Source organism: Sus scrofa, chromosome 18 (genome assembly GCF_054392235.1).
Source record: "Sus scrofa isolate SSC_HxYL_T2T_F1_AM1 chromosome 18, Sscrofa_HxYL_maternal_Yorkshire_Landrace_v2.0, whole genome shotgun sequence".
In the NCBI taxonomy this organism is placed as follows: domain Eukaryota; kingdom Metazoa; phylum Chordata; class Mammalia; order Artiodactyla; family Suidae; genus Sus; species Sus scrofa.
This window is the reverse complement of record NC_139400.1, coordinates 59,291,657-59,319,426: the sequence shown is the minus strand read 5'-3', so window position 1 is coordinate 59,319,426 and position 27,770 is coordinate 59,291,657. Positions and strand designations below refer to the sequence as shown.

Below are 27,770 nucleotides of genomic sequence, written 5' to 3'. Positions count from 1 at the left end.
GAACTGAAAAGGTTTAGCTGCTCATTGCTCAAAAGTCAATGTTCTAGAGACAAGGGTTGGTGGGGTCGGGGGGAAGAGGCTTTATTCAGGAAGCTGGCAACCTAGGAAGATTGCAAACTAGCGTCCTCCCCAAACCATCTCTGAGTTGCCAATCAGAGGGCAAGAGCTTTTAAAGGAAAACTTCAAGGATATGCAGCTAGGGGGCTACGTGCAGAGCAGCACTGCTCAAAATGGAGCAGCTTATGTCATGGCTGCAGTCTGATCATCACGCAGTTAGATTTTTCCCTCTGGTGGTGGTTTTAACAGCTGCAAAACAACTCAGGAATGTGCATCACACACCGGACCTTGCTATCTATGTTCTTCAGAGAGGAACTAAAGATTCTGGAAGCACTAAATGGCTGATTTGCTCTTTGAACGGTTACCAGTCTGTAGGCTTAACTGCTATTTTTGTCATTACATGTCTACATCCTTTCAGTGATTCAATCATTAATTCTTCTTCTTTTTTTTTTTTGGCTGTGTCCGCAGCATGTGGAAATTCCCAGGCCAGGGATTGAACCTGCCCCACAGCAGTAACCTGAGCCTCTGCAGTGACACTTCTGCAGTGACACCTCCGGACCCTCACCTGCTGGGCCCCATGGGAATTCCTCATCATTCATTCTTGAGCCAGGCTATTTGTGACTCTGGGGAGGTCTCAGGAGACTAAAGCCTTCTGGGCTTTGGTACCTGAGGGGCCCCACAGGGTCCTGGTAGGTTTCAGTCCTTCCTTTTCGGTGATATCCCCCCACCTGAAGAGGCACAGGTGCGGAACATGAAAGCGAATAAAATTTTGGATTGCGAGGTTAGTCATAAACTTGGCAGTGGAGTTTGGTTTTCGTTCCATTTTTGTTTGAGCTGTTCCTGAATCTTTGCAGAAACGGGGTGACGATTGCTCTAGGTATTTCCTGCTGAAACAGGGTGTGGTCTTGCCTCAATTTGGGGTGTGGACACAGAGTTGGAAACAGTTCCCAGTTCCAAGTGTAGTATCAATATTTTGTATTATGAAAACGTTACTTCTTTCTGTATTGCTTTGTCAGAGCACCTGGACAAACATTTGAAAATTAGTAGACATATTGCAATGAAGATAGTAATGAAAATGCATCTCTGTATTTTTTCCCTTAGTGGCTAAAGCAGATGTACATTGTATGTGTAATATACAGGCTGTTTTGGTTAGCCTGAAGTTCCCATTAAATCATGTGTAAACCAGGATGACCTTTCCATACCTTTTTTGTTTGTTTGTTTTTACTTTTTAGGGCCGCACCTGCAGCATATGGAGGTTCCCAGGCTAGGGGTCGAATTGGAGCTGCAGTGGCCGGCCTACACCACAGCCATGGCCATGCCTTATCCTTAACCCACTCAGCGAGGCCAGGGATCAAACCTGCAACCTCATGATTCCTCGTCGGATTCGTTTCTGCTGTGTCCTGATGGGAACTCCCCCCATACCTTAATCTGTGAAAATTTCTTCTATCATTTCCCCCTTTTGATTGCAAATCTTTCAGTCGAAAGCATTAATGATCCCAATACTTGTCCCTTGATTGTGGTTGCTGCCTGCTCTGGGTTCACCATGTCTTGGTGTTAGGCCTCCTTTTTTGTCTATGTGTCTGCCTCGGTGTTCACACTGGGGGGAAACTCCTGACATAATAACCAAGTACAGGTAATTGGTGATATCAATTACCAAATTGTCATGCAAACTTTGTACATGTGCTTCAAGCAGTGATACATGCCATGAGTAGCTATACTCTGTGACAGCTTTACCAGAGAATTTTTTTCTTTCTTGGCTGCACCCATGGCATATGGAAGTTCTTGGGCCAGGCATCAAATCCATGCTGCAGCTGTGACCTACGCCACAGCGGCAGCAACGTTCGATCCTTAACTCACTGTGCTGGGCTGAGGATTGAACCCAAGCCACTGCAGAGACAACGTTGGATCCTTAACCCACGGTGCCACAGTGGGAACTCAGAAATTTTTTCATATATTGTTTTCCATGTGGTTTAAAGAACCAAATAATCTTAGTTTAGTATTTCTTTCTTAGCTACCTCAGGGGCTCTTTGGGAAACTCAAAGTTAGCTAGAGAAAGAAACTTGCAACCTGTTGTCAAAAGCAGCTCAATATTTCATGAAAACTTTGTTCTTTTAACAGAGAAAACCAAGCTCTAGTCTTGTATTTACTTTTAATAACAAAATTTATTTATTTCATTAGATTCAATCTAATATTAATCCGTTCTGACCATGCACAGAACTCTTTTCCAAAATTTTCTTTCCCATAAACCTTCCACAACTTTCTGTATCTATATGTTTGTCTCTCATTTTTTTCCCATCTAGAAACAGCCAGCTCTAGGATAAAATTATTTTTTCCTCTTTTTTTAGGGCTGCATCCAGGGCACATGGGAGTTCCCAGGCTAGGGGTCGAATCAGAGCTACAGCTGCTGGCCTACACCACAGCCACAGCAACGCGGGATCCAAGTATTTTGCTGTGACCTATGCTACAGTTCACGGCAACGCCAGATCCCTGATCCACAGAGCAAGGCCAGGGATTGAATCCGAATCCTCATGGATACTAGTTGGATTCATTTCTGGTGTGCCATGAAGGGACCTCCCCCAAACATACGTGTTTTATAGCATAATTTCTCTCTTTAAAATGGCACCAGACGTGTGTCTAATAAGCCCAAACATCTTTAGCTTTTTTTTCTCATAAAACAAACAAAGGTAAACTCAGACTTATCTAGCAATCAATGTTCCAGTATTTTATCTTAAAAATAACTTAGACCATATTACTCAGCCATTAGAAAGAATGAGATACCAGCATTTTTTGCAACATGGATGGACCTAGAAACTATCATGCTAAATGAAGTCAGTCATACAATGAGACACCAACATCAAATGCTTTCACTGACATGTGGAATCTGAAAAAAGGACAGACGGAACTGCTTTGCAGAACAGATGCTGACTCACAGACATTGAAAAACTTATGGTCTCCGGAGGAGACAGTTTGGGGGGTGGGGGGATGTGCTTGGGCTGTGGGATGGAAATCCTGTGAAATCAGATTGTTATGATCATTATACAACTACAGATGTGATCAATTCATTTGAGTAATAAAAAAAGAAAAAAAAATGACTTAGACCTTCAATAAATGTTTAGCATTTAACATGTACGAGTTTGCTAGCAACTGTGCCTCCCAGGGCTCCCTTACAGCGCCCCCAGAGAGTGCCCATGCTAGTCTGTGTGTGCGAACGTGGCACGGTCACAGTTTTTGTCACTAATAGGAGTCATGTTGTCCTGCTGTTGAGCCACCTCCTGTCCCATTGGATTCTGTGGACTCAAGTGGGCCCAGGTGCAGCAGCTGGCTAGCGGGTACCCCAGGGATGCAGGGACTGCAAGGAAGTGCTTGGCCAGCAGGTGGCTTGGAGTTCCTCTGATGCTTCTCTTCATGGCATAGACCTGGAAACTGAGGTCCAGGGTTGGGAGGGATTCTCTTCCTCTCCTCTGCCTCCTCCTTTTCTTTATTAGCTTTGGTTGCTTTAGGGTTTATAGTGTGTGTTTTTAACGTCTCACAGTCCGTCTTTAAGTGATATTATGTCAATTCACGTATAGCACGAGAATCTTCCATTCTGACTTTTACGTTTTTGCTGTCATACAGTTTATTTAAACTGAAGTTGTAAATCCACGATACTTTGTTGGTTCAGTTTTCACAGTCAGTTACCTTTTAAGGAGATTTAACTATTGAGAAGCGAGTTTTATACGTGACGCGTGTAGTTACAATTGGTTACGTACGTTATCGCGCGCTTCCTCCTTTGTCAAGATCAGTATCTCCTTCCATGGTACTTCTTTCTCCCTCAAGGATATTCTTAAATATTATTTGAAGTTTCAGTGTGCTGGTAATACTTTCTTTCAACTTTTGAATGTTTAAAAACTTTCATTTTATTATTTATTGACTTATTTATGGCTGTACCTGCGGCACATGGAAGTGCCCAGGCCAGGGATTGAATCTGAGCTGCAGATGCCATCTATGGCACAGCCTGGCAATGCCAGATCCTTTAACCCACTGCGCCGGGCTGGGGATTGATCCTGTGTCTCTGCAGTGACTTGAGCCGCTGCCTTTGAATTTTTTTTGGGGGGGGGAGGTCTTTTTTTGCCATTTCTTGGGCCGCTCCCGTGGCATATGGAGGTTCCCAGGCTAGGGATCGAATGGGAGCTGTAGCCGCTGGCCTACACCAGAGCCACAGCAATGCGGGATCCGAGCCGTGTCTGCAACCCACAACACAGCTAACGGCAACGCCAGATCCTTAACCCACTGAGCAAGGGCAGGGATTGAACCCTCAACCTCATGGTTCCTAGTCGCATTTATTAACCACTGAGCCATGATGGGAACTCCTGCCTTTGAATTCTTAATCCACTGTATCACAGCTGGAGCTCCCAAATGTTTTAATTTTTTTAAAAAAGCTTTTTGAGATATAACTCAGTACTACAGTTCACCCATTTGATGTATATAGTTCAATTTTTTTAAGTACATTCAGAGAATTTTGCAACTATTACCACAGGCTGCATGAGGACATTTTCATCACCCCAAAAACATTCCGGACTCTTACTAGCAGCCATGCCCCACTCCACCAACCCCCTCAGCCTTAAGCGACTACTAGTCTGCACTCTGCCTCTGTCTGTAGAATTGGCTATTCTGTAGATTTGACTAGATGTAATCATATAACCTGCAATATTTTGCGACTGGCATCTTTCACTGAACATAATGTTTTCAAGGTTTCTCCGTATCGTAGCAGGTGTCAGTACTTCATTCTTTTATGGGAAACCAATAGTCTGTATTCAGAATCTAGAGATCTTTTATAGAACTCTCATATTCTATAAGGATATCCTGCATTTGTTTACCCAGTCATCCCTTGGTGGGTATTTGGGTTGTTTCTACTTCTAGATATTGTGGATAATGCAGCTGCAAAGAGTTTCATAGTTTAGCTCTTACATTTAGATCTATTGTATGTTTTGCATTAATGTTTGTGTATGCTGCGAGGATAAAGTCTACCTTCATTCTCTCTTGCATGTGTATAGACAGTTGCTCCAGCCCCATTTGTTGAAAAGGCCACAATCTGGTGAACCTCTCTGGTGAATTGTCTTGGTACACTTGCAGAAAATAGTTTTATTCTAGAATGAAGGTTGATTCCTGGACTCTCGATTTTATTCCATTGATCTATACGTCTATCCTTACACCAGTACGCACACTAGGATACACACAGTAGGGCAGTGTACACATGCACGCATGCACAAATACACATACAACACACCCACATAGTCATACATGTAGACACAACACACACATACACACATCAGGACACACATGGCAGGGCGGTATATATACATTTATATTCACATACACCGGGATACACATGACAGGGCAGATAGACACACACACACAACGCGCAGACACCCCCCCCCCCCGAGATGGGCAGTGTACACATAGATGTACACACACACAGATGTACACACACACAGATGTACACATGTATGTATACACCATACATGCGCCGGGACACTCACAGCAGGGCTTTCTCTTGATTACATGATGGAAGGCAAACCTGGGGGTCATGAGAGGCAAGTTGACGAGGCGGGGACCTGACCCCTGGAAATTGGGGGGATCCTGAGGGTCAGATGGGCATTCCTGGTGGGAGGAAGGTGTTCTCCTGTGGGAGTGACAAGGAGTCCTGGGGCAGGGGCCCTGCCAGACCCCAAGAGAGTTCAAGGACTGGTCCCTGTAGATGGACCACAAGTCCTTACAGCCCTCAGCCCCTGGCCTCCTGGAGCTCAAGGGTGTGACTTTGGCAGGGTGGGGCGTCCTTACTTTCAAGGGGCCTCCATTGCTGCCCAGAGGCCCGGAACTGTCATCAGACGCTTGGAATCCTTCTCGGGACATGTTCCAGGGCCTCTCACCCTCGAGCCATGGACGCTGCTCCCCGCCCCCACCCTTGCTGGGACCCGTCTGCCCTCAGCCTCTCCGCCCCCACGACTCCGTCTCTCTGCGTGCTGCCCTCCCCCTGCCTTCTGCCTCCCATGCCCACTGGGAGGCCCTGCCCCTCTGGCCCAATCTCAGTGACACCCCCCTGTGGGTCCCTCTTTCTGCATGGCTTCAACCTTCCCGGGTTGCATGGAGGCCAAGGGGAGGGGGAGCCCAGGTGGCCTTGGGGGACGTCGTCCGCAGGAGCCCTTCCGGGGCCCCCGAGCCTTCCGAGCAGTGCTCACGGCCGTCTGCCCTCTAGGCGAGTGTCCCCCGGTGAGCGGCTGCAACGAGAAGCGCATGCTGGCCATGCTGCCCCGCTGCGGCAAGACCTTCGCCGAAATGATGAAGAAGGTGGAGGTCTGGAAGTGGTGCAACCTGTCGGAGTTCATCGTGTGAGTGCCCCTGCTCAGGCGCTGGGCCTGCCCCCGCTCTGCCCGCTCCCTGCCCACGGCCTGCCCACACCCTGCCCATGGCCTGTCCACTCCCTGCCCACACGCTGCCCACAGCCTGCCCACGGCCTGCCCACACCCTTCCCACGGCCTGTCCACTCCCTGCCCACAGCCTGCCCACGGCCTGCCCACACCCTTCCCACGGCCTGTCCACAGCATGCCCACGCCCTGCCCATGCCCTGCCCACCCCCTGCCCATGGCCTGCCCACACCCTGCCCACGGCCTGTCCATGGCCTGTCCACAGCCTGCCCACGGCCTGCCCACACCCTGCCCACGCCCTGCCCACACCCTTCCCACGGCCTGTCCACTCCCTGCCCACAGCATGCCCACGCCCTGCCCACAGCCTGCCCACGGCCTGCCCAAACCCTCCCCACGGCCTGTCCACTCCCTGCCCATGCCCTGCCCACAGCCTGCCCACGGCCTGCCCACACCCTCCCCACGGCCTGCCCACACCCTCCCCACGGCCTGCTCACACCCTGCCCATGTCCTGTTCACACCCTGCCCGCAGCCTGCCCACGTTCTGTCCACAGCGTCTGTGCTCCCCATGCTCGGAGGTCCGTCCTCAGGCCCCTACTCCCCTCACCAACCGTGCTAGCGCTTCCAACTGGACCCCCCCAGGCTGTGTGTCCCCCACTCCTCTGAGTGGGGTCATTGCTCTGAGAAGCCCTTGACCCCCACCCACCTCCCTGATCAGGATTGCCTTGGGGTGCTTGCCTTGGGGTGCCTGCCGCTCTTCGTGGTCCCGTGCTGGGTGGAGATTGTCATTTGGGGTCGTCCTCACAGCACCAGCCAAGGCTGGCTTTGTAGTCGGGACCAGTGGACCCCAGAGACACTGAATCTCACTGATGCCCACCCGGTGTGGTGGGGCCACGCCGCACCACAGGGCCCCACGTTCCAGAAGCTCCCGAGGTTTTTCCTCTCCTGTGCTCACTCTCAGCTTCAAGGTCAAGATGTGCCTTTCACCTCCTTGGAAATCCCTGATAGGCGATCCCTGCCCTCCCCACTTCCCACTTGGCCCTCTCAAGCTGCTGCTGTGCTGGTGGCCACGCCAGACTCCAGCTGTCCCGGGAACCGTGCCTGCCGGGAGCCCCATCCTCTCTTGGAGCCCCCCCTCTGCTCAGTCTCCTCAGTCCTCTTTCCCCTCCAAGACCCCGGTCTCTGTGCTCTCCGTTCCCAGTGGCTGTTCTAGGGGCTTCCATGCCTGTCTCCCCGGGGCTGGTGGCTCCTCGTCTACCGCCCCCTGGTGGGCCCCATGCCTAGTCATTCACGGGACCAAGTGGAGTGAAATTTCTGTGTTCACTGGGGATGCGTGCTGAGGGCTCAGGAAGGGGCTTGGCCAGACCTCTTGTCCTCAGAATCTGGCCTGGACGCCAAGGTGGGAGTGGACACACAGGGGGTAGGGAGGTGAGGGAGGGTGAGGCGGGGGCTTCTCGGCCTGTGCCCCTGCCATCTGCTAAAGCCTCAGTGCAGGGCTCAAACAGACACCCACCCCCAGGGCCGGGGGATGGCAGAAGGGCAGCCAGGAGGGGGTCTGAGGGTCGGAGAGAGAGGGGCCAAGATTTGCCTGGTGGGAGGTGGAGTCGGATGGGCTGGTCGGCTGCCCTCCAGCTCTGTGTCCCCCTTTGCCATTTGGGCTCTGGCTGCGGCTTCTCTAGCTGTGAGATGCACTCCAGGAGCTGGAGGGAGGGGGCTCCTGGGGCCAGACTGAAGGGAGGACACGGGTGGGGGGCAGATGTCCAGGGATGCTTGGGACGGGCAGACCCTGCCGTGACCCTGGTTCTGTGAGGTCCAGCAAACAGTGGCTTCCTTGCGAGGAACGCCTTGATTTTATCTCCAGCCTGAACCCGGGCTGGTGAGTTAACAGGGCATGGGGGGCTGGGTGCAGGGACGTGCGCGTCCCTGCCTCCCCACCCAGGGCAGCACGGGATGTCAGCCGGTGGGAGCTGGCTTCGGTGGCTCTTGCCAGGTGCCTGAGGGCCTGACCTTTGGCCCTAAAAACGTTTGCTGTTGTAACACGGAGCCAGTTCCCTGCGTCCTTGGGAGGCACCAGACGTGGGCATTCTGCGGTGGCCCTGCTGGTTAATCCACAGAGGTGGGTGCTGCGCTCAGCAGTGCCCCGCTCCTAGCCATGCGGGCTCACGCTGAAACCTCACCAAGCCAGGCACTCGCTAAGAGTGTATTCACGGCACCTTATTTGGTCTTTTTGGTCACCTCATTGGATAAGAATTAGGAGCCCCATTCCTAGGCAGAGAACCCGAGGCCCAGGGAGGCTAAGCAACGTGGGCAGAAGAGTCAGGGAGACGGTCCAGGCCGAGCTGGGATTGGAGGAAGCCTGTTGCATCACATGGACTCTGCATCCTGAGTCCTAAGCTGCTATTCTGTGCGGTTTTCTGTGCGAGGGGGTCGCGGGGACCGCCCACCACCTCCTGGCCCCCACGGATTTGCTGCCCACAGCGGGGCGTCCTCCATCTGCCTCGTCTCAGCCCCTCTGAGCCCCCAGGGTGGGTCGAGGCTTTTTATGGTGTTGGGTTAGAGGCTCTGGGACAGCAGGTCACTGACTGGGGCCCAGCGGGCCTTGGAGGGTGTTGGATTTGCCTGAAGACCTGGCTGGTGAGGTGTCCCAGAGCCTAGGCAGGTCTCAAGGGCCACATCATGGCTCACAGCCATGCTTCCTGCCCTCTTTTTGCCTTGTGTGGCTCCTCCTTGCCTGGGTCATCTGAGAGCTGTAGGGCAGACATGTGCCTGACCAGTAACTCAGGGTCTGGGCTGGGCGACTGCCCGGGGCTGCCCAGCAGGTGGGGACCAGGGGTTCAGCCCCTTTTCCCACCCCCTTCCCAAGCAGAGACAAGCTTCTGTACAGGAAGCTCCTTGCAGGAAGCAGTTCCTTCCTTTGCCAGCTCAGGCCAAGCCAGAGGATAGGGGGAGGAGGGGGCCTCACCCCGGCCCCCAGTTCCCACGGGAGATGAGGCAGGAGCCCCTCCCTGCGCCTGTCCTGCCTGCAGCACCCCACCGGTGCACCATCCAGCAGGTGTCTGTCCAGCTCTCTCCCCAGAGCAGCGTGGACAGTGGCTGCCAGTCTAGGCCACCTCCTGCAGAGGCCGCTAATCCCGGGCCAGGGGGCTGCTGGGCTGAACTCTGGGTCCTGGTAGCTGTCGCCCTTGGTTGGCCTCAGGGACTCTCCAGAGCCTCCTGCCTGCTGGCTGGGCCACCTCATGGGTGGTTTGCTGAGTGCCTTTTCCAGCTTTGATCAGCACAGGCAGGAAGACTCTGGGGCGGCGACAGGGGGTGGGTCTCATGTCTTCCTATCAGCTGAGGGCTAGGGGAGGAGACTTCTGAGAGGAGGGACCCCCCGCCCCCCACCTGCTCCATGAGGGCAGGTGGACTTGACTGGGAAGCAGCCGGCACCTGGCCTCAGAGACACCTCCTCTCTGGGGGCCCACAGGGTGGCCCTAGGTATCGAGGGCCTTCAAGGTCCAAGTGGCTTTGACCCCGTGCATCCTTTGGCCTTGGAGAAAGAAGCCGGGCCCGGCGTGTCCTCTGGGAAGACCTGGGAAGTGCTGGGACCCCGGGGCTGGGGTGCTGGGCGCACGTGTCCTCATAAGGAGCAGGTCCCGGGTGTGGATGACGAAGGGCAGGGACGGTGAGGCGATGCGGATGTGGGCATGGGTCTGGACGGGGAGCTCGCGGCCTCAGAGGTTCCCTGCTGGGCTCAGCTGCTTCTCTTCCAAGATGAGAGGGCCCGGGGTTGGGCTGGGTGATCCTCGGGGTCTGTGCAGAGGGGCCTGCTCTGCAGGGTCTCCTGGGGGGGAATTGAGTGTTTGTGCCCAGTAGCCTGTGAAGCAGAGCGGAACTTTGGGGGGGAGGCTCAGGTGCAGATGGAGGAGGGCTGAGCCTAGAGGTGGCAAGTGCCAGGATGCAGGGGCTGCGGTCACCAGGCTAGAGAACCTCTGGGCAAGGATGCCAGGGGGATGGACCCTGCCAGCCCAGCAGGCCCAACAGGAGTGGGAGCACGAGGGTGCCCTCTTCCCACGTGGCCTGGGGCCCTGACTGGGAGCAGGTGGCCGGCTCTACAGGACTGCCCCTCACTTCCGGGCAGACGGTCGGTTGGTTGGTCGGGGCCAGAGCGAGGAGGGCCGGGGGAGCTGGACCATCAAGCCCTTTGCCTTCGCAGGTACTACGAGAGCTTCACCAACTGCACTGAGGTGGAGACCAACGTGGTGGGCTGCTACTGGCCCAACCCCCTGGCCCAGAGCTTCATCACCGGCGTCCACAGGCGCTATTTCCACAACTGCTCAGTGGACAGGCAACAGTGGCAGGACCCCCCGGATGAAATTCTCATCCCGCTCATCGTGGTGCCCATCCTGCTGACCCTCGCCATGACTGGCCTGGTGGTGTGGCGCAGCAAACGCGCCGCCCAGGTGGTGTGAGGGCCCGGTGAGTCCGAGGGGCCGCGCCCGGAGAGATGGAAGAAAGTTCCCCCAGGGCTGGGAGAGCCCGTGGACGCTGCTTCTGCTGCCCCCCGACCCTGCCTGGGTGGCCGTGGGCTGGTGAAAGAAAATGTGCTGTGGCTGGAGCTTGTGTGCCAGGCACAATTGCCGCTGCTTCGCCCGCGCTGTCCCCAGCCGGGCTGGGCCTTTGGGGTTCCTAGGTCTCCTTAGCACCTAGTCCCATGGGGCCCCAGACCCTGCTGCTGCCTTTCCACCGACTCTGCCCCTGGTCCCACTCCAGCCCTGACTCCACCCCCGGGCCTGACCCCCACCTCCGGCCTTGACCTCACCTCCAGCTCTGACCCCACCCTCAGCCCTGGCCCTGACACCCACCATGACCCTATCTCCACCCCAGGCCCCATTCCTGGTCTTGACCCCTGCCCAGGCCGTGCTCTGACTCCACCCCCACCCCTGACCCCGCCCCCCGCCCTAACTCCACCCCCGGACCTGCCACTGCTCCCGCCCCCTGCCCCGCCCTGACCCCACCCCCAGCCCTGGCTCTGCGGCTGGCCCCTAACCCCAGCTCGGGCCCATCTCCCACTCCGAACTCACTCCCGACTCTGGCTCCACCCCAGCAGCCCTCTGGAAGGGTGTGCCCCTTCCCGCCTGGCTGGGCCTGGGGGAAGAGAGGGCGGGAGGGGCTTTTGTAGGTCTGTGCTTTGCAGGCCTTGAGGCCTCTTGGTCGGGATCCTGCCTGGAGAGAATCTGGAAGACAGGGTTGGGCTGAGGGTTCCATGGAGCCGCCGCGCAGCCTGAGACCTGGTGTCTTTTGTCATGACCAGGGGCTAGAATTGGGGGTGGGCTCTTTCCTGACCGGCCCCCCTGTGAGCAAGACCTTGGGGTGAGTCCCGAGCGCTCTCGTTCTGGCTGAGCTCTGTCTGCCGTGTCTGTGCTTTCTGTGAATAAAGACTCATGCTACCCCTGGGGTTTCCAGCTTTATTTCAGGGAATTCTGAGAGACCCAACTTGGCCTCTTAGAACTGGCAAGTCCCCCACGCCCGTCTTACAGACGGGAATATCATAGAGGGCTTCACAGGAGGGGAGGGCCCTGCGGGCAGGTGGGAGGGGTCTGCGCGCCCAGCTCACTGCGGTTCTGTGCCTCCCGCGGGTGCCCAGCACTTTGAGGGTGGAGGGAGACTTCCATGGCACCCCTGTGCCCTGCACACGGTGGCTTGCTTTGTACCCGTTGAAGGCAGGGAGGGAAGAGGAGCCGGCAAAGGGCACGTCCTCTGAGGGACAGAGGGCACCAGGAGCAGGGTGTCTCTAGGGCCGGCCCCACCGTCTGACGTCCTCTGTGCACTTATTTCTAGAAACATGCATTAGTGTGCCAGTCCGCAGGCACCCTTTCGGGCCGAGGGGCCTCTGGTTTGGTTGGGACGTTGACTGAGACCAGTGCGCCTGTGCCTTGTGTGTTGGAGAGTCTGGACGGAGGGCCTCACCTGCATCGAGGGCCTGAGGGCCTGGGGGCGGTGGGGGCAGCCGCAGTGCTGTGTGCAGGACTGAGGGTGGGGGCCGGCGGGACCCCGGGCACCTGTCCCCACTCGTCCCAGCAGGAAGGAAGCTAGATGTCCATTCAGCATGTTCACAGACTCAAGGTCCAGGAGTAAGGCGAGTCTACTCAAGTTTCATGTGTGAATCTTTCCCCGCTTTCTCCCCATTCATGGGTTTTTTCCCTCGGGTCTAGAGGGGTCGGGCCCACACAGGGAAGGTGTGTGTATGCATGCGTGTGTGTGTGTGTGTGTGTGTGTGTGTGTGTGTCTCTCCCCTAGCTTGAGGACAAGGGGATTCCCTGTCTGCGCATTTTATTTTTTAAAAATTGAATTGAATTGAATTGAATTTTGTCTTTTTCTTTTTAGGGCCGCATCTGCGACATATGGAGGTTCCCAGGCTAGGGGTTGAATCGGAGCTACAGCTGCCGGCCTACACCACAGCCACAGCAACACGGGATCCGAGCTGCATCTGTAACCTACACCGCAGCTCATGCAGGGAAGCCCGGATCCTTAACCCAGTGAGCAGGGCTGGGGATCAAACCCTCATCCTCATGGATCCTGGTTGGGTTCATAACCCCTGAGCCACGACGCGAGCTCCCTCCATCCATTTTATGGACAAGGAGTCTTGATGTGGTATCTCCCTAGGACGGCCGGGATTTCCATGTCACAGAGACTAACTTCCAGGTGGGAACGGGTGAGAAGCCAGGGCTCCCTTCCCACAGCCAGACCTCCCTGGTGGTGAGGGGAGGGGCTCTCCGCCAGACACGGGATGTTGAGGATTCTGGGCCCCATCAGCTCACCTATAAAGTGGAGGTTCCTGCCAAGAGAGGCAGGCTGAGAGGACCAGAAGCTGCTGCCCCCACTCAAACTCCTGCTCATAAAGCGGGGGTGTCATGCCTCATGGTGGCGCAGTGGTAACTAACCCAACTAGTGTCCATGAGAATGCAGGTTCGATCCCTGGCCTCGATCAGTGGGTCAGCAATCTGGGGTTGTGTGAGCTATGGTGTAGGTCACAGATGTGCCTAGGATCCTGTGTTGCTGTGGCTGTGTTGGAGGCCGGCAGCTACAGCTTCGATTCGACCCCTAGCCTGGGAACTTACATATGCCGTGGCCATGGCCCTAAAAAGACCCCCTCCCCCCAAAAAAAAAAGAAAGAAAGAAAGAAAATGGGCCACTGGCCATGACCCCAGCAACCCCGGGAGAGTGAGTCAGAGGTCTCCACTAGCAGCAGTCGTGCGCTCTCTCCGTGGGAACTGACTTTATTGGGAATAGATGTGGAGAGTCCAAGCCTAAGGGAGCTCGCAGGAGCTGTGGGGATTTGGGGGCTGAGGAGGCTGGAGGACACACGGTGGAGGTGAGTGTGAGAGGAAGCTGGCAGCTCCATGAGAGCACATATTAAACCACAGGCAGCTGGGTTTTCCCACAGGGAACAAGTGGGGACGGGGACAAGAACAAAGAGCCCCGATGGGGTCAGAGCAAACCCCAGAGACGGAGACGTTAAAGCCACCCTGTCAAGGGGCCCAAACTGAATTGAATTAGAATGTGGGGCATTTATGTCCCAGGTCATTGTCAACACAATGGAGCAGCTGCAGGACACCAGCAGAGGCTGACAGCTGAGTGGGACACCCACAGAGGCGACAGATTTGCGTAGAGATCAGACACGGGGACATCAAAGCAGCCCTGCAGAGCCTCTGCGGTCCTGGGTGTGAGTGGTGAGCCCAGGGCTGTGCTCCTTGGGAGAGACATTCGGGCTCATGCTGTCCAACCCATCCCCCCCGCGAGTGACAGCATCTCACCCTGGCCGGTCCCCCGTTCTCACTGTGAGCATGCGCGGTCCTGCCTCTGTCTTACTCCTCCACGCAGGTCAGCCCAGGTCGCCCCTCCCCTGGAGGGGGTGGGTGCCGGAACCCTCAACGTGGCCTTGACCGAGGTGTGCTATGTGTGGACTCTGCATGATGGTCAAGGCGTGGGGGTGCTGCAGGAGACCGCCTGGGTTCGATCCTGGCTCTGCCGCTTGTGGTGTGACCTTTGCCAAGTATGCGGCTTCTGCACACGGTGGGTTTCTGGTCTACACAGGGTCTCGGGAGGATGGGATGAGATAATCCACAGCTCAGCTGAACCTGGCACACAGTAGGTGCTCACTGGTGGCTGTCATTATGGAAAGTCTGGGCTGAGGTCTGAACTGGGGAGTCCCCAGCATGTCCCTCCATGTGACAGCATGGGAGTGGGTGACGGTCAGGGGATGATGGTCAGGGGACAGGCTGACCTAGTCCCCTGTGCCCTGTGGGAGCGGAGAGGCTGCACAGGTGCCCAGGACCTGGGCTCCTCCCCAACTTGCTGAGGAAGAGGGCCCACAAAGGCTGCCAGCACTGGGTCCCTAGGGTTTTGGTGACTGGTCCTGCCTGAGCAGGGGCTGGAGGGTCAGACGGGGTCAGGACCAAAGGAGGCTGGATGGGAGGCCAGGTGGGATGCAGGCTTGGCCTTGGGGAGGCTCTGGGCGAAGGGCATGTTTCTGAGGAAGGTGGGGGTGGGGGTCCCCTTACACCTGCTTGTGAGAACCCTGGTATCTGGAGGCTGTGGGGGGTCTGGACAAAACTGTGATGAACGAGCAGAGTCAGAGGGTCCACAGGTTTGGTTTCTGTTGTCACCAGGAGAGACTCTGACAGAGGCCATTCCTGGCCCTCTGCATGTCCCCAGGGGCAGTCCCCTGCCCGGGAGGGACTCCCAGATCCTGGGGTGGTTGGTGCTTTGGTTGGGTTTGGTCATGAAAGGCACCAGCAGCTGGCAGAGTGGGCGGGTGTCTCCCGTCACCCCCGCTCACGTCGCAGCTGGCACTCAGTGTTATGGCAGGGACCTTAGTCAGGGCCGAGAAACTGACAATAAATGACGTGGTGGAAAAGGAAGGGTCAAAACAGTCCCCATTTGCAGACACACGATGCTCTACCTAGAAAAGCCAAGAACATCAAAAAAATAATTAGAACCTAGGAGATTTTAGTGCGGCTTGAAGCAAAACCAATTTAATCTATTTCTATAACAGCAATATTCAAATATAAATTATTGTAGGAAATAGCCTATCCACAATAGCCATAAAACTGTAAGATATCTAGGAATAAACCAGATAGGACAACTCTCAAGATCGAGTGTATATACACATAAAAAGAACTTCTATAAATCAATGAAAAAAAAAGTGCAATTTTTAAACAGGCCACTGATAGCAAAGAACTGCAAAGAGCTATAGAAACAGCTTACAGGCACACAGAAAGGAGCTAAGTCTTAGGGTACTTAAATCAAAATAAGGAGATATTCATGTTGACTGTGAAAATGACAAAGACGGAGAATGCCAAGTGTCGGTAGGGTGTGTTGAAAGATCTTGGTTGGACCTTAAATAAATGTATCTTTTTTGTGGACAATTTAGCAATCTCCATGGGAAAAGAGTGTTTTTTTTTTTTTTTTTTTTTTGTCTTTTTGCCATTTCTTGGGCCGCTTCCACGGCATATGGAGGTTCCCAGGCTAGGGGTCTAATTGGAGCTGTAGCTGCCGGCCTACACCACAGCTACAGCAACACGGGATCTGAGCCGCGTCTGCAACCTACACCACAGCTCACGGCAACGCCAGATCCTTAACCCACTGAGTGAGACCAGGGATTGAACCCACAACCTCATGGTTCCTAGTCGGATTCGTTAACCACTGCGCCACGACGGGAACTCCGAGAGGTGTTTTTCCCAGCCCAGGAGCAGTGCTGGAGAAATACGTGCACGCCTGGGTGTAAAGGACAGGGAATGAGGCTGTGCTGTTGCGTTGTTTGCAGGATGGATAGACTGGGAATGACTAAACAGCAGGAGGATTACATCCATACCGTGGCACACCCCGTAGAACTTGGAACAGATGAGTCAGGAGATGGAGGAGGCTGACCAAAGCTGATCTCTCCCCCTGATTCCAACAAACTCCAGACAGATCCAAGAAGCAGCCACCTGAGGCCTCCAAGGAGCCAAGAGCAGGCTGACCAGGGAAGTTAGAACCCCTCTAACAAGGCTGAGGCCCATGACTTCTTTTTTATCCTCCACCTCTGGCTTTGACCTGAGGTCGGGCTGAACCCTGGAACTTTGCCAGGTGGATGGCAAGCCTCCAGGTGGACCGCCTCATTTTTAGACGGACCATCAGACAATGGGACCCCTGCTTGCTGGAGATGGGGAACCTTAGTCTTTCTTTTTCCTGGTCTTTTGTTTCCAGCCCTGCTCCAAGGCCAGCCTCATTGGCAGAGTTGTGCCACCTGGCACACCTCAGCCCCTAAAAAGGACAAATCTACATTAGTCACCCATTGCTGTGTCACAACGTAGCAGAGTGAGACAACATGTTACATTAATTATCCTACAGGGTTTCTGAGAGTTGGGAATCTGGGAGTGGCTCAGCTGGGCAGGTCTGGTCCAGTGTCTCTTGAGGCCGCAGTCACACTGTCAGGTGGACTGCTTCATCTGAAGCTCAACAGGTGCATCACTTAGGATGCTCTGGCTCCTCACCCCATGGGCCTCTCCATGCTGTCAGCATCTCCTGGAGTTAGTGATCTCGGATCACACAGTTATCATTGCAGAATCCAGACTTCTGCTCGCAAACAAATAGGAAGGGACCCAGTGGCGGTTGAGGACTGGAGGGATGTGGGTGTTGGGGCTGCATGGGTGGGGGGGCATCTAGACCCAACGCTTCCTTCTTTACAATGAAAAGTCCACATGTAACAAAAAAGCAGCAGCACCACCAAGCGTGGTATTTAGGGAGAGGGAGGTAAATTCAGCCATTAAGAAAAGGACATTTGCAGCAGCAGGAATGGACCTTGAGGCCAGCAAGCTAAGTGAGCAGTCTGAGAAAAACAGATACTGTCCGATCCCATTTCCCTGTGAAATCAAAAAAACCCGAACGCACAGGAACAGAGAGTAGAGTGGTGTTTACAGGGGAAGCGATTGGGGAGATATTGATCAAAGCATACAAACGTCCAGTTTTAACATGAGTAAGTTCTGGGGACTTCATTTATAGCAGGTGACAGATGATAGTCAACAATGCCATATGCTTGAGGAGCTCCCACTGTGGCTCAGCAAGTTAAGGACCCAACATACTGTCTGGGAGGATGCAGGCTCCATCCCTGGCCTCACTCAGTGGGTTAAGGATCTGGTGCTGCCGCAAGCTGCATTGCAGGTCACAGATGTGGCTCAGATCCCGTGTTGTTGTAGCTGTGACATAGGCCTCAGCTGCAGCTCTGACTCAACTCCTAAACTCCTATCCTGGGAACTTCCATATGCCACATGTGCAGCCATAAAAAAAAGAAAGAAAAAACCCCAAACATTTTTTTTTTTTCCCTTTAGGCTGCACTGCTGCATATGAAAGTTCCCAGGCTAGGGGTCAAATCTGAGTTGCAGCTGCTGGCCTACACCACAGCCACAGCAACTTGGGATCCTTAACCCACTGAGCAAGGCCAGGGATCAAACCCGCATCCTCAGGGATCCTATTCAGGTTCGTTAACCGCTGAGCCAGGAAGGGAACACCTCCAAACAAGATTTTATAATTTAAATTTGCTAAGAGAGCAGAGTTTAAAAGTTTTCTCTACTACTACTAAAAAAAATATATCTACACATATATCAGATTATTACATTGTATACCTTGCAATATATTACATATCAATTATATCTCGATACACTTGGAAAAAAATACTGAAATAAAAACTGTTAGGAAAAAGATACTAAAATTATTGTTTGCAAGAGATCAAAGCAGTTACCTTGAAGAGGAAATGGGGGCAGTGGGCAGGCCAGTTGTTTTCATGCATAAATCTCTTTTTACTGCTTAAACTGGGCCACATATACTTTTGATAAACATGAAACTGTGGGGAAGGCTGTGTGTAGGGGCTGCACTTCTGTGATGGCGAATGGATGAGGCCGGCCATGGGCTTGGCCTGAGAAACCCGCTCGGGGTGGTTGGGGGATGGCTGTCAGTGTTGTTCCGACGGCCACCCTGCCTGTTACACTTGCCCCGTGGGGGACAGGCTGAGCTCCCGGCTGAGGCGGCCCAGGATGGGCCTGAAGGATGGTTCGCGTGGTTGTTCTTGCCCTGTGGGCGGTGGACCTGGGGCTGTGTGGTTGGTGAAGCAGTGAGGATGCCTGGCCAGGCCTGCCCTGGGATGGCTGATGGAGTGCCGAGCCTGTGCCCTCCCCGCCTTCTCCCGGGGAACACCCCGCTTCCCACACAGCTGGGCCAGGGGGCTGGGGTGCGGGGGCGGCCTTGCTTTGGAGTCAGATCTGAAAAAATATTTCTGGGAGAAAACCCAGAACATTTGCGTGTTGGCAATTCCCTGTCTTTTGGGCAAAAGCTGGCTGTGGCGGTAGCCGATGCCATGGCTTTAAAATGACCCTTTTGCAAAATATCTCAAATATGAGACCCTGCAGTCCAGAAAAGCTGAACCTTCTGGAAAGGGCCCGGGCCACTGCAGCAAATGGCGCTCTTCCCCACCTTCTGTCATAGCCTGGGCTCCCGGTCATCTCTGAGGCTCCTGATGCTGCCAGCCCCTCCACCTGCCCCGAGTGAGTGTCTGCTTTTGAGCTCCATTCGGGAGGCAGGAACACGTCTTAGGGATGGAGGCTTGCCTGTATTCTTGGGGTGCGGGAACCCCAGCTGCCCCAGCATGGATGGGGGCGGGAGAGGCAAGGGCTAAGAGGTTAGCTGGTGAGCGATCTCTCTGCCTGGGGGTGGTGGCAGGAAGGCTCAGGACCTGATGGAGACACAAGGGCTCTGGGGCCACTGCACAGGGCTCCACATCTGGGCAACAGCTGGGTTTTGGTAGCAGGACAACGGGTGGCATGGTCTGGTATTCAGAAAGGGCCGCAGAGGGGGTGCTGGGAAATTAGGCCCCGTGTGCAGGGGAGGGGGCAAAGCACGTGACCATGACAATGTGGGGAAAAGCTGCGGGAGCACCGGGGAGGCTGCTGTTGCCTGGGGATGAGGAGAGGAGGGCCGCTGGGCCAGGCGTGGAGACAGGTCTGGTTCACTACAGGGATGTGCTAAGTGGAGTCGGGAAGGACTTTTGAGTGGAGGGTCTGCATGTGCAAAGGTCCTGGGAACCAACAGAGGGCGGGTCGAACAGGGACCAAGGGCTGGTCCAACCGCAATTCAGAAATTGTGCCTGTCTGAGATGGGGTGAGGGGGTCAGGCTGGGGTTCCCAGCTGGCCTCTGAGGGTCACAGCAGGCTCCCTTGTGGCTGGGGTGGGGGTGCTGGGGCTGTGGCACACACCTGAGGGGTGCTGGAAGCCTCTTGATTTTCGGGGCTGTCCAATCACAGCTCGTCTGTGCAGAGATGGCTGTCCATGCGAGGACCCCCTGCTAGTGGCGCCTCCTGCACTCCCTAAGCCCCAGGGCCCAGGCACAGATGCTGAACCCACAAGGCCAAGTTCATGGGAGCTCTTTGAAAAGAGGGCATGGAGAGGGTCCCGCCCCCCGGAGCCTCGCAGGGGGCATTGGGTGGGCCCTCTAGGGAAGTAGAAAGCCTCCTGGGGAGTTCCCTTCGTGGCTCAGCCAGATAAGAACCCACCTAGTATCCATGAGGATGCAACTTTGACCCCTGGCCTCGCTTATTGGGTTAAGGATCAGGCGTGGCCGTGAGTGGCTATGTAGGTCACAGACACAACTCAGATCCTGTGTTGCTGTGGCTGTGGTGTAGGCTGGCAGCTGCAGCTCAGATTCGACCTCCAGCCCGGGAACCTCCGTATGCTGCAGGTGCAACCCTAAAAAAGAAAAAAAAAAAAGTAGGTGGGATCATCCGTAGATTGCTTCCGAGGCACCCAGAGAGGGGGCTGTTGGAGGCAGGGAGCTTCACGGCCAGGAATTAAAGTATTTCCTGATAGCAAATCCACAGGGAAGGAACAGTGGGACCTGGGCTTCCAGGAACAAATAATAGCACATCCTTCCTGAATGTTGACTGCCTTTCGGAAACTGTGCCTAAGTGTCCTGTATCCTGTGACCCCCACATGATCCTTGGGGCAGATTCTATTTTTATGGCTATTTTGCAGATGAGGAGACTGAGTTCTCAGCGTGGTTAGGTAACACTCCGGGGTCATCGCATCACTCAGCGACTTGCAGGAGCAATCCTTTTTTTTTTTTTTTTTTTTTTTTTTTTGTCTTTTGTCTTTTGTTGTTGTTGTTGTTGTTGTTGTTGTTGCTATTTCTTGGGCCGCTCCCACGGCATATGGAGGTTCCCAGGCTAGGGGTTGAATCGGAGCTGTAGCTGCCGGCCTACACCACAGCCACAGCAACGCGGGATCCGAGCCGCGTCTGCAACCTACACCACAGCTCACGGCAACGCCAGATCCTTAACCCACTGAGAGACCAGGGATTGAACCCACAACCTCATGGTTCCTAGTCGGATTCGTTAACCACTGCGCCACGACGGGAACTCCGAGAGGTGTTTTTCCCAGCCCAGGAGCAGTGCTGGAGAAATACGTGCACGCCTGGGTGTAAAGGACAGGGAATGAGGCTGTGCTGTTGCGTTGTTTGCAGGATGGATAGACTGGGAATGACTAAACAGCAGGAGGATTACATCCATACCGTGGCACACCCCGTAGAACTTGGAGCAGATGAGTCAGGAGATGGAGGAGGCTGACCAAAGCTGATCTCTCCCCCTGATTCCAACAAACTCCAGACAGATCCAAGAAGCAGCCACCTGAGGCCTCCAAGGAGCCAAGAGCAGGCTGACCAGGGAAGTTAGAACCCCTCTAACAAGGCTGAGGCCCATGACTTCTTTTTTATCCTCCACCTCTGGCTTTGACCTGAGGTCGGGCTGAACCCTGGAACTTTGCCAGGTGGATGGCAAGCCTCCAGGAGGACCGCCTCATTTTTAGACGGACCATCAGACAATGGGACCCCTGCTTGCTGGAGATGGGGAACCTTTCTTTTTCCTGGTCTTTTGTTTCCAGCCCTGCTCCAAGGCCAGCCTCATTGGCAGAGTTGTGCCACCTGGCACACCTCAGCCCCTAAAAAGGACAAATCTACATTAGTCACCCATTGCTGTGTCACAACGTAGCAGAGTGAGACAACATGTTACATTAATTATCCTACAGGGTTTCTGAGAGTTGGGAATCTGGGAGTGGCTCAGCTGGACAGGTCTGGTCCAGTGTCTCTTGAGGCCGCAGTCACACTGTCAGATGGACTGCTTCATCTGAAGCTCAACAGGTGCATCACTTAGGATGCTCTGGCTCCTCACCCCATGGGCCTCTCCATGCTGTCAGCATCTCCTGGAGTTAGTGATCTCGGATCACACAGTTATCATTGCAGAATCCAGACTTCTGCTCGCAAACAAATAGGAAGGGACCCAGTGGCGGTTGAGGACTGGAGGGATGTGGGTGTTGGGGCTGCATGGGTGGGGGGGCATCTAGACCCAACGCTTCCTTCTTTACAATGAAAAGTCCACATGTAACAAAAAAGCAGCAGCACCACCAAGCGTGGTATTTAGGGAGAGGGAGGTAAATTCAGCCATTAAGAAAAGGACATTTGCAGCAGCAGGAATGGACCTTGAGGCCAGCAAGCTAAGTGAGCAGTCTGAGAAAAACAGATACTGTCCGATCCCATTTCCCTGTGAAATCAAAAAAACCCGAACGCACAGGAACAGAGAGTAGAGTGGTGTTTACAGGGGAAGCGATTGGGGAGATATTGATCAAAGCATACAAACGTCCAGTTTTAACATGAGTAAGTTCTGGGGACTTCATTTATAGCAGGTGACAGATGATAGTCAACAATGCCATATGCTTGAGGAGCTCCCACTGTGGCTCAGCAAGTTAAGGACCCAACATACTGTCTGGGAGGATGCAGGCTCCATCCCTGGCCTCACTCAGTGGGTTAAGGATCTGGTGCTGCCGCAAGCTGCATTGCAGGTCACAGATGTGGCTCAGATCCCGTGTTGTTGTAGCTGTGACATAGGCCTCAGCTGCAGCTCTGACTCAACTCCTAAACTCCTATCCTGGGAACTTCCATATGCCACATGTGCAGCCATAAAAAAAAGAAAGAAAAAACCCCAAACATTTTTTTTTTTTCCCTTTAGGCTGCACTGCTGCATATGAAAGTTCCCAGGCTAGGGGTCAAATCTGAGTTGCAGCTGCTGGCCTACACCACAGCCACAGCAACTTGGGATCCTTAACCCACTGAGCAAGGCCAGGGATCAAACCCGCATCCTCAGGGATCCTATTCAGGTTCGTTAACCGCTGAGCCAGGAAGGGAACACCTCCAAACAAGATTTTATAATTTAAATTTGCTAAGAGAGCAGAGTTTAAAAGTTTTCTCTACTACTACTAAAAAAAATATATCTACACATATATCAGATTATTACATTGTATACCTTGCAATATATTACATATCAATTATATCTCGATACACTTGGAAAAAAATACTGAAATAAAAACTGTTAGGAAAAAGATACTAAAATTATTGTTTGCAAGAGATCAAAGCAGTTACCTTGAAGAGGAAATGGGGGCAGTGGGCAGGCCAGTTGTTTTCATGCATAAATCTCTTTTTACTGCTTAAACTGGGCCACATATACTTTTGATAAACATGAAACTGTGGGGAAGGCTGTGTGTAGGGGCTGCACTTCTGTGATGGCGAATGGATGAGGCCGGCCATGGGCTTGGCCTGAGAAACCCGCTCGGGGTGGTTGGGGGATGGCTGTCAGTGTTGTTCCGACGGCCACCCTGCCTGTTACACTTGCCCCGTGGGGGACAGGCTGAGCTCCCGGCTGAGGCGGCCCAGGATGGGCCTGAAGGATGGTTCGCGTGGTTGTTCTTGCCCTGTGGGCGGTGGACCTGGGGCTGTGTGGTTGGTGAAGCAGTGAGGATGCCTGGCCAGGCCTGCCCTGGGATGGCTGATGGAGTGCCGAGCCTGTGCCCTCCCCGCCTTCTCCCGGGGAACACCCCGCTTCCCACACAGCTGGGCCAGGGGGCTGGGGTGCGGGGGCGGCCTTGCTTTGGAGTCAGATCTGAAAAAATATTTCTGGGAGAAAACCCAGAACATTTGCGTGTTGGCAATTCCCTGTCTTTTGGGCAAAAGCTGGCTGTGGCGGTAGCCGATGCCATGGCTTTAAAATGACCCTTTTGCAAAATATCTCAAATATGAGACCCTGCAGTCCAGAAAAGCTGAACCTTCTGGAAAGGGCCCGGGCCACTGCAGCAAATGGCGCTCTTCCCCACCTTCTGTCATAGCCTGGGCTCCCGGTCATCTCTGAGGCTCCTGATGCTGCCAGCCCCTCCACCTGCCCCGAGTGAGTGTCTGCTTTTGAGCTCCATTCGGGAGGCAGGAACACGTCTTAGGGATGGAGGCTTGCCTGTATTCTTGGGGTGCGGGAACCCCAGCTGCCCCAGCATGGATGGGGGCGGGAGAGGCAAGGGCTAAGAGGTTAGCTGGTGAGCGATCTCTCTGCCTGGGGGTGGTGGCAGGAAGGCTCAGGACCTGATGGAGACACAAGGGCTCTGGGGCCACTGCACAGGGCTCCACATCTGGGCAACAGCTGGGTTTTGGTAGCAGGACAACGGGTGGCATGGTCTGGTATTCAGAAAGGGCCGCAGAGGGGGTGCTGGGAAATTAGGCCCCGTGTGCAGGGGAGGGGGCAAAGCACGTGACCATGACAATGTGGGGAAAAGCTGCGGGAGCACCGGGGAGGCTGCTGTTGCCTGGGGATGAGGAGAGGAGGGCCGCTGGGCCAGGCGTGGAGACAGGTCTGGTTCACTACAGGGATGTGCTAAGTGGAGTCGGGAAGGACTTTTGAGTGGAGGGTCTGCATGTGCAAAGGTCCTGGGAACCAACAGAGGGCGGGTCGAACAGGGACCAAGGGCTGGTCCAACCGCAATTCAGAAATTGTGCCTGTCTGAGATGGGGTGAGGGGGTCAGGCTGGGGTTCCCAGCTGGCCTCTGAGGGTCACAGCAGGCTCCCTTGTGGCTGGGGTGGGGGTGCTGGGGCTGTGGCACACACCTGAGGGGTGCTGGAAGCCTCTTGATTTTCGGGGCTGTCCAATCACAGCTCGTCTGTGCAGAGATGGCTGTCCATGCGAGGACCCCCTGCTAGTGGCGCCTCCTGCACTCCCTAAGCCCCAGGGCCCAGGCACAGATGCTGAACCCACAAGGCCAAGTTCATGGGAGCTCTTTGAAAAGAGGGCATGGAGAGGGTCCCGCCCCCCGGAGCCTCGCAGGGGGCATTGGGTGGGCCCTCTAGGGAAGTAGAAAGCCTCCTGGGGAGTTCCCTTCGTGGCTCAGCCAGATAAGAACCCACCTAGTATCCATGAGGATGCAACTTTGACCCCTGGCCTCGCTTATTGGGTTAAGGATCAGGCGTGGCCGTGAGTGGCTATGTAGGTCACAGACACAACTCAGATCCTGTGTTGCTGTGGCTGTGGTGTAGGCTGGCAGCTGCAGCTCAGATTCGACCTCCAGCCCGGGAACCTCCGTATGCTGCAGGTGCAACCCTAAAAAAGAAAAAAAAAAAAGTAGGTGGGATCATCCGTAGATTGCTTCCGAGGCACCCAGAGAGGGGGCTGTTGGAGGCAGGGAGCTTCACGGCCAGGAATTAAAGTATTTCCTGATAGCAAATCCACAGGGAAGGAACAGTGGGACCTGGGCTTCCAGGAACAAATAATAGCACATCCTTCCTGAATGTTGACTGCCTTTCGGAAACTGTGCCTAAGTGTCCTGTATCCTGTGACCCCCACATGATCCTTGGGGCAGATTCTATTTTTATGGCTATTTTGCAGATGAGGAGACTGAGTTCTCAGCGTGGTTAGGTAACACTCCGGGGTCATCGCATCACTCAGCGACTTGCAGGAGCAATCCTTTTTTTTTTTTTTTTTTTTTTTTTTTGTCTTTTGTCTTTTGTTGTTGTTGTTGTTGTTGTTGTTGTTGCTATTTCTTGGGCCGCTCCCACGGCATATGGAGGTTCCCAGGCTAGGGGTTGAATCGGAGCTGTAGCTGCCGGCCTACACCACAGCCACAGCAACGCGGGATCCGAGCCGCGTCTGCAACCTACACCACAGCTCACGGCAACGCCAGATCCTTAACCCACTGAGTGAGACCAGGGATTGAACCCACAACCTCATGGTTCCTAGTCGGATTCGTTAACCACTGCGCCACGACGGGAACTCCGAGAGGTGTTTTTCCCAGCCCAGGAGCAGTGCTGGAGAAATACGTGCACGCCTGGGTGTAAAGGACAGGGAATGAGGCTGTGCTGTTGCGTTGTTTGCAGGATGGATAGACTGGGAATGACTAAACAGCAGGAGGATTACATCCATACCGTGGCACACCCCGTAGAACTTGGAGCAGATGAGTCAGGAGATGGAGGAGGCTGACCAAAGCTGATCTCTCCCCCTGATTCCAACAAACTCCAGACAGATCCAAGAAGCAGCCACCTGAGGCCTCCAAGGAGCCAAGAGCAGGCTGACCAGGGAAGTTAGAACCCCTCTAACAAGGCTGAGGCCCATGACTTCTTTTTTATCCTCCACCTCTGGCTTTGACCTGAGGTCGGGCTGAACCCTGGAACTTTGCCAGGTGGATGGCAAGCCTCCAGGAGGACCGCCTCATTTTTAGACGGACCATCAGACAATGGGACCCCTGCTTGCTGGAGATGGGGAACCTTTCTTTTTCCTGGTCTTTTGTTTCCAGCCCTGCTCCAAGGCCAGCCTCATTGGCAGAGTTGTGCCACCTGGCACACCTCAGCCCCTAAAAAGGACAAATCTACATTAGTCACCCATTGCTGTGTCACAACGTAGCAGAGTGAGACAACATGTTACATTAATTATCCTACAGGGTTTCTGAGAGTTGGGAATCTGGGAGTGGCTCAGCTGGACAGGTCTGGTCCAGTGTCTCTTGAGGCTGCAGTCACACTGTCAGATGGACTGCTTCATCTGAAGCTCAACAGGTGCATCACTTAGGATGCTCTGGCTCCTCACCCCATGGGCCTCTCCATGCTGTCAGCATCTCCTGGAGTTAGTGATCTCGGATCACACAGTTATCATTGCAGAATCCAGACTTCTGCTCGCAAACAAATAGGAAGGGACCCAGTGGCGGTTGAGGACTGGAGGGATGTGGGTGTTGGGGCTGCATGGGTGGGGGGGCATCTAGACCCAACGCTTCCTTCTTTACAATGAAAAGTCCACATGTAACAAAAAAGCAGCAGCACCACCAAGCGTGGTATTTAGGGAGAGGGAGGTAAATTCAGCCATTAAGAAAAGGACATTTGCAGCAGCAGGAATGGACCTTGAGGCCAGCAAGCTAAGTGAGCAGTCTGAGAAAAACAGATACTGTCCGATCCCATTTCCCTGTGAAATCAAAAAAACCCGAACGCACAGGAACAGAGAGTAGAGTGGTGTTTACAGGGGAAGCGATTGGGGAGATATTGATCAAAGCATACAAACGTCCAGTTTTAACATGAGTAAGTTCTGGGGACTTCATTTATAGCAGGTGACAGATGATAGTCAACAATGCCATATGCTTGAGGAGCTCCCACTGTGGCTCAGCAAGTTAAGGACCCAACATACTGTCTGGGAGGATGCAGGCTCCATCCCTGGCCTCACTCAGTGGGTTAAGGATCTGGTGCTGCCGCAAGCTGCATTGCAGGTCACAGATGTGGCTCAGATCCCGTGTTGTTGTAGCTGTGACATAGGCCTCAGCTGCAGCTCTGACTCAACTCCTAAACTCCTATCCTGGGAACTTCCATATGCCACATGTGCAGCCATAAAAAAAAGAAAGAAAAAACCCCAAACATTTTTTTTTTTTCCCTTTAGGCTGCACTGCTGCATATGAAAGTTCCCAGGCTAGGGGTCAAATCTGAGTTGCAGCTGCTGGCCTACACCACAGCCACAGCAACTTGGGATCCTTAACCCACTGAGCAAGGCCAGGGATCAAACCCGCATCCTCAGGGATCCTATTCAGGTTCGTTAACCGCTGAGCCAGGAAGGGAACACCTCCAAACAAGATTTTATAATTTAAATTTGCTAAGAGAGCAGAGTTTAAAAGTTTTCTCTACTACTACTAAAAAAAATATATCTACACATATATCAGATTATTACATTGTATACCTTGCAATATATTACATATCAATTATATCTCGATACACTTGGAAAAAAATACTGAAATAAAAACTGTTAGGAAAAAGATACTAAAATTATTGTTTGCAAGAGATCAAAGCAGTTACCTTGAAGAGGAAATGGGGGCAGTGGGCAGGCCAGTTGTTTTCATGCATAAATCTCTTTTTACTGCTTAAACTGGGCCACATATACTTTTGATAAACATGAAACTGTGGGGAAGGCTGT

General features: G+C 53.9%; 1 protein-coding gene across 6 annotated transcripts in view; it reads left to right on the top strand.

Moving 5' to 3' along the window:
• RAMP3 (receptor activity modifying protein 3) overlaps positions 1-27,770 on the top strand; it is a 61,544-nt gene that overhangs the window by 25,852 nt on the left and 7,922 nt on the right. For 5 of the 6 annotated variants that reach the window (XM_085004831.1, XM_085004830.1, XM_085004829.1 and 2 more), the window contains 2 exons: positions 6,293-6,425; positions 10,654-11,891. In XM_085004831.1, coding sequence (XP_084860957.1) covers positions 6,331-6,425; positions 10,654-10,909 — 351 coding nt within the window. In that variant the 5' untranslated portion in view covers positions 6,293-6,330 and the 3' untranslated portion in view covers positions 10,910-11,891. 6 annotated transcript variants of the gene reach the window in all.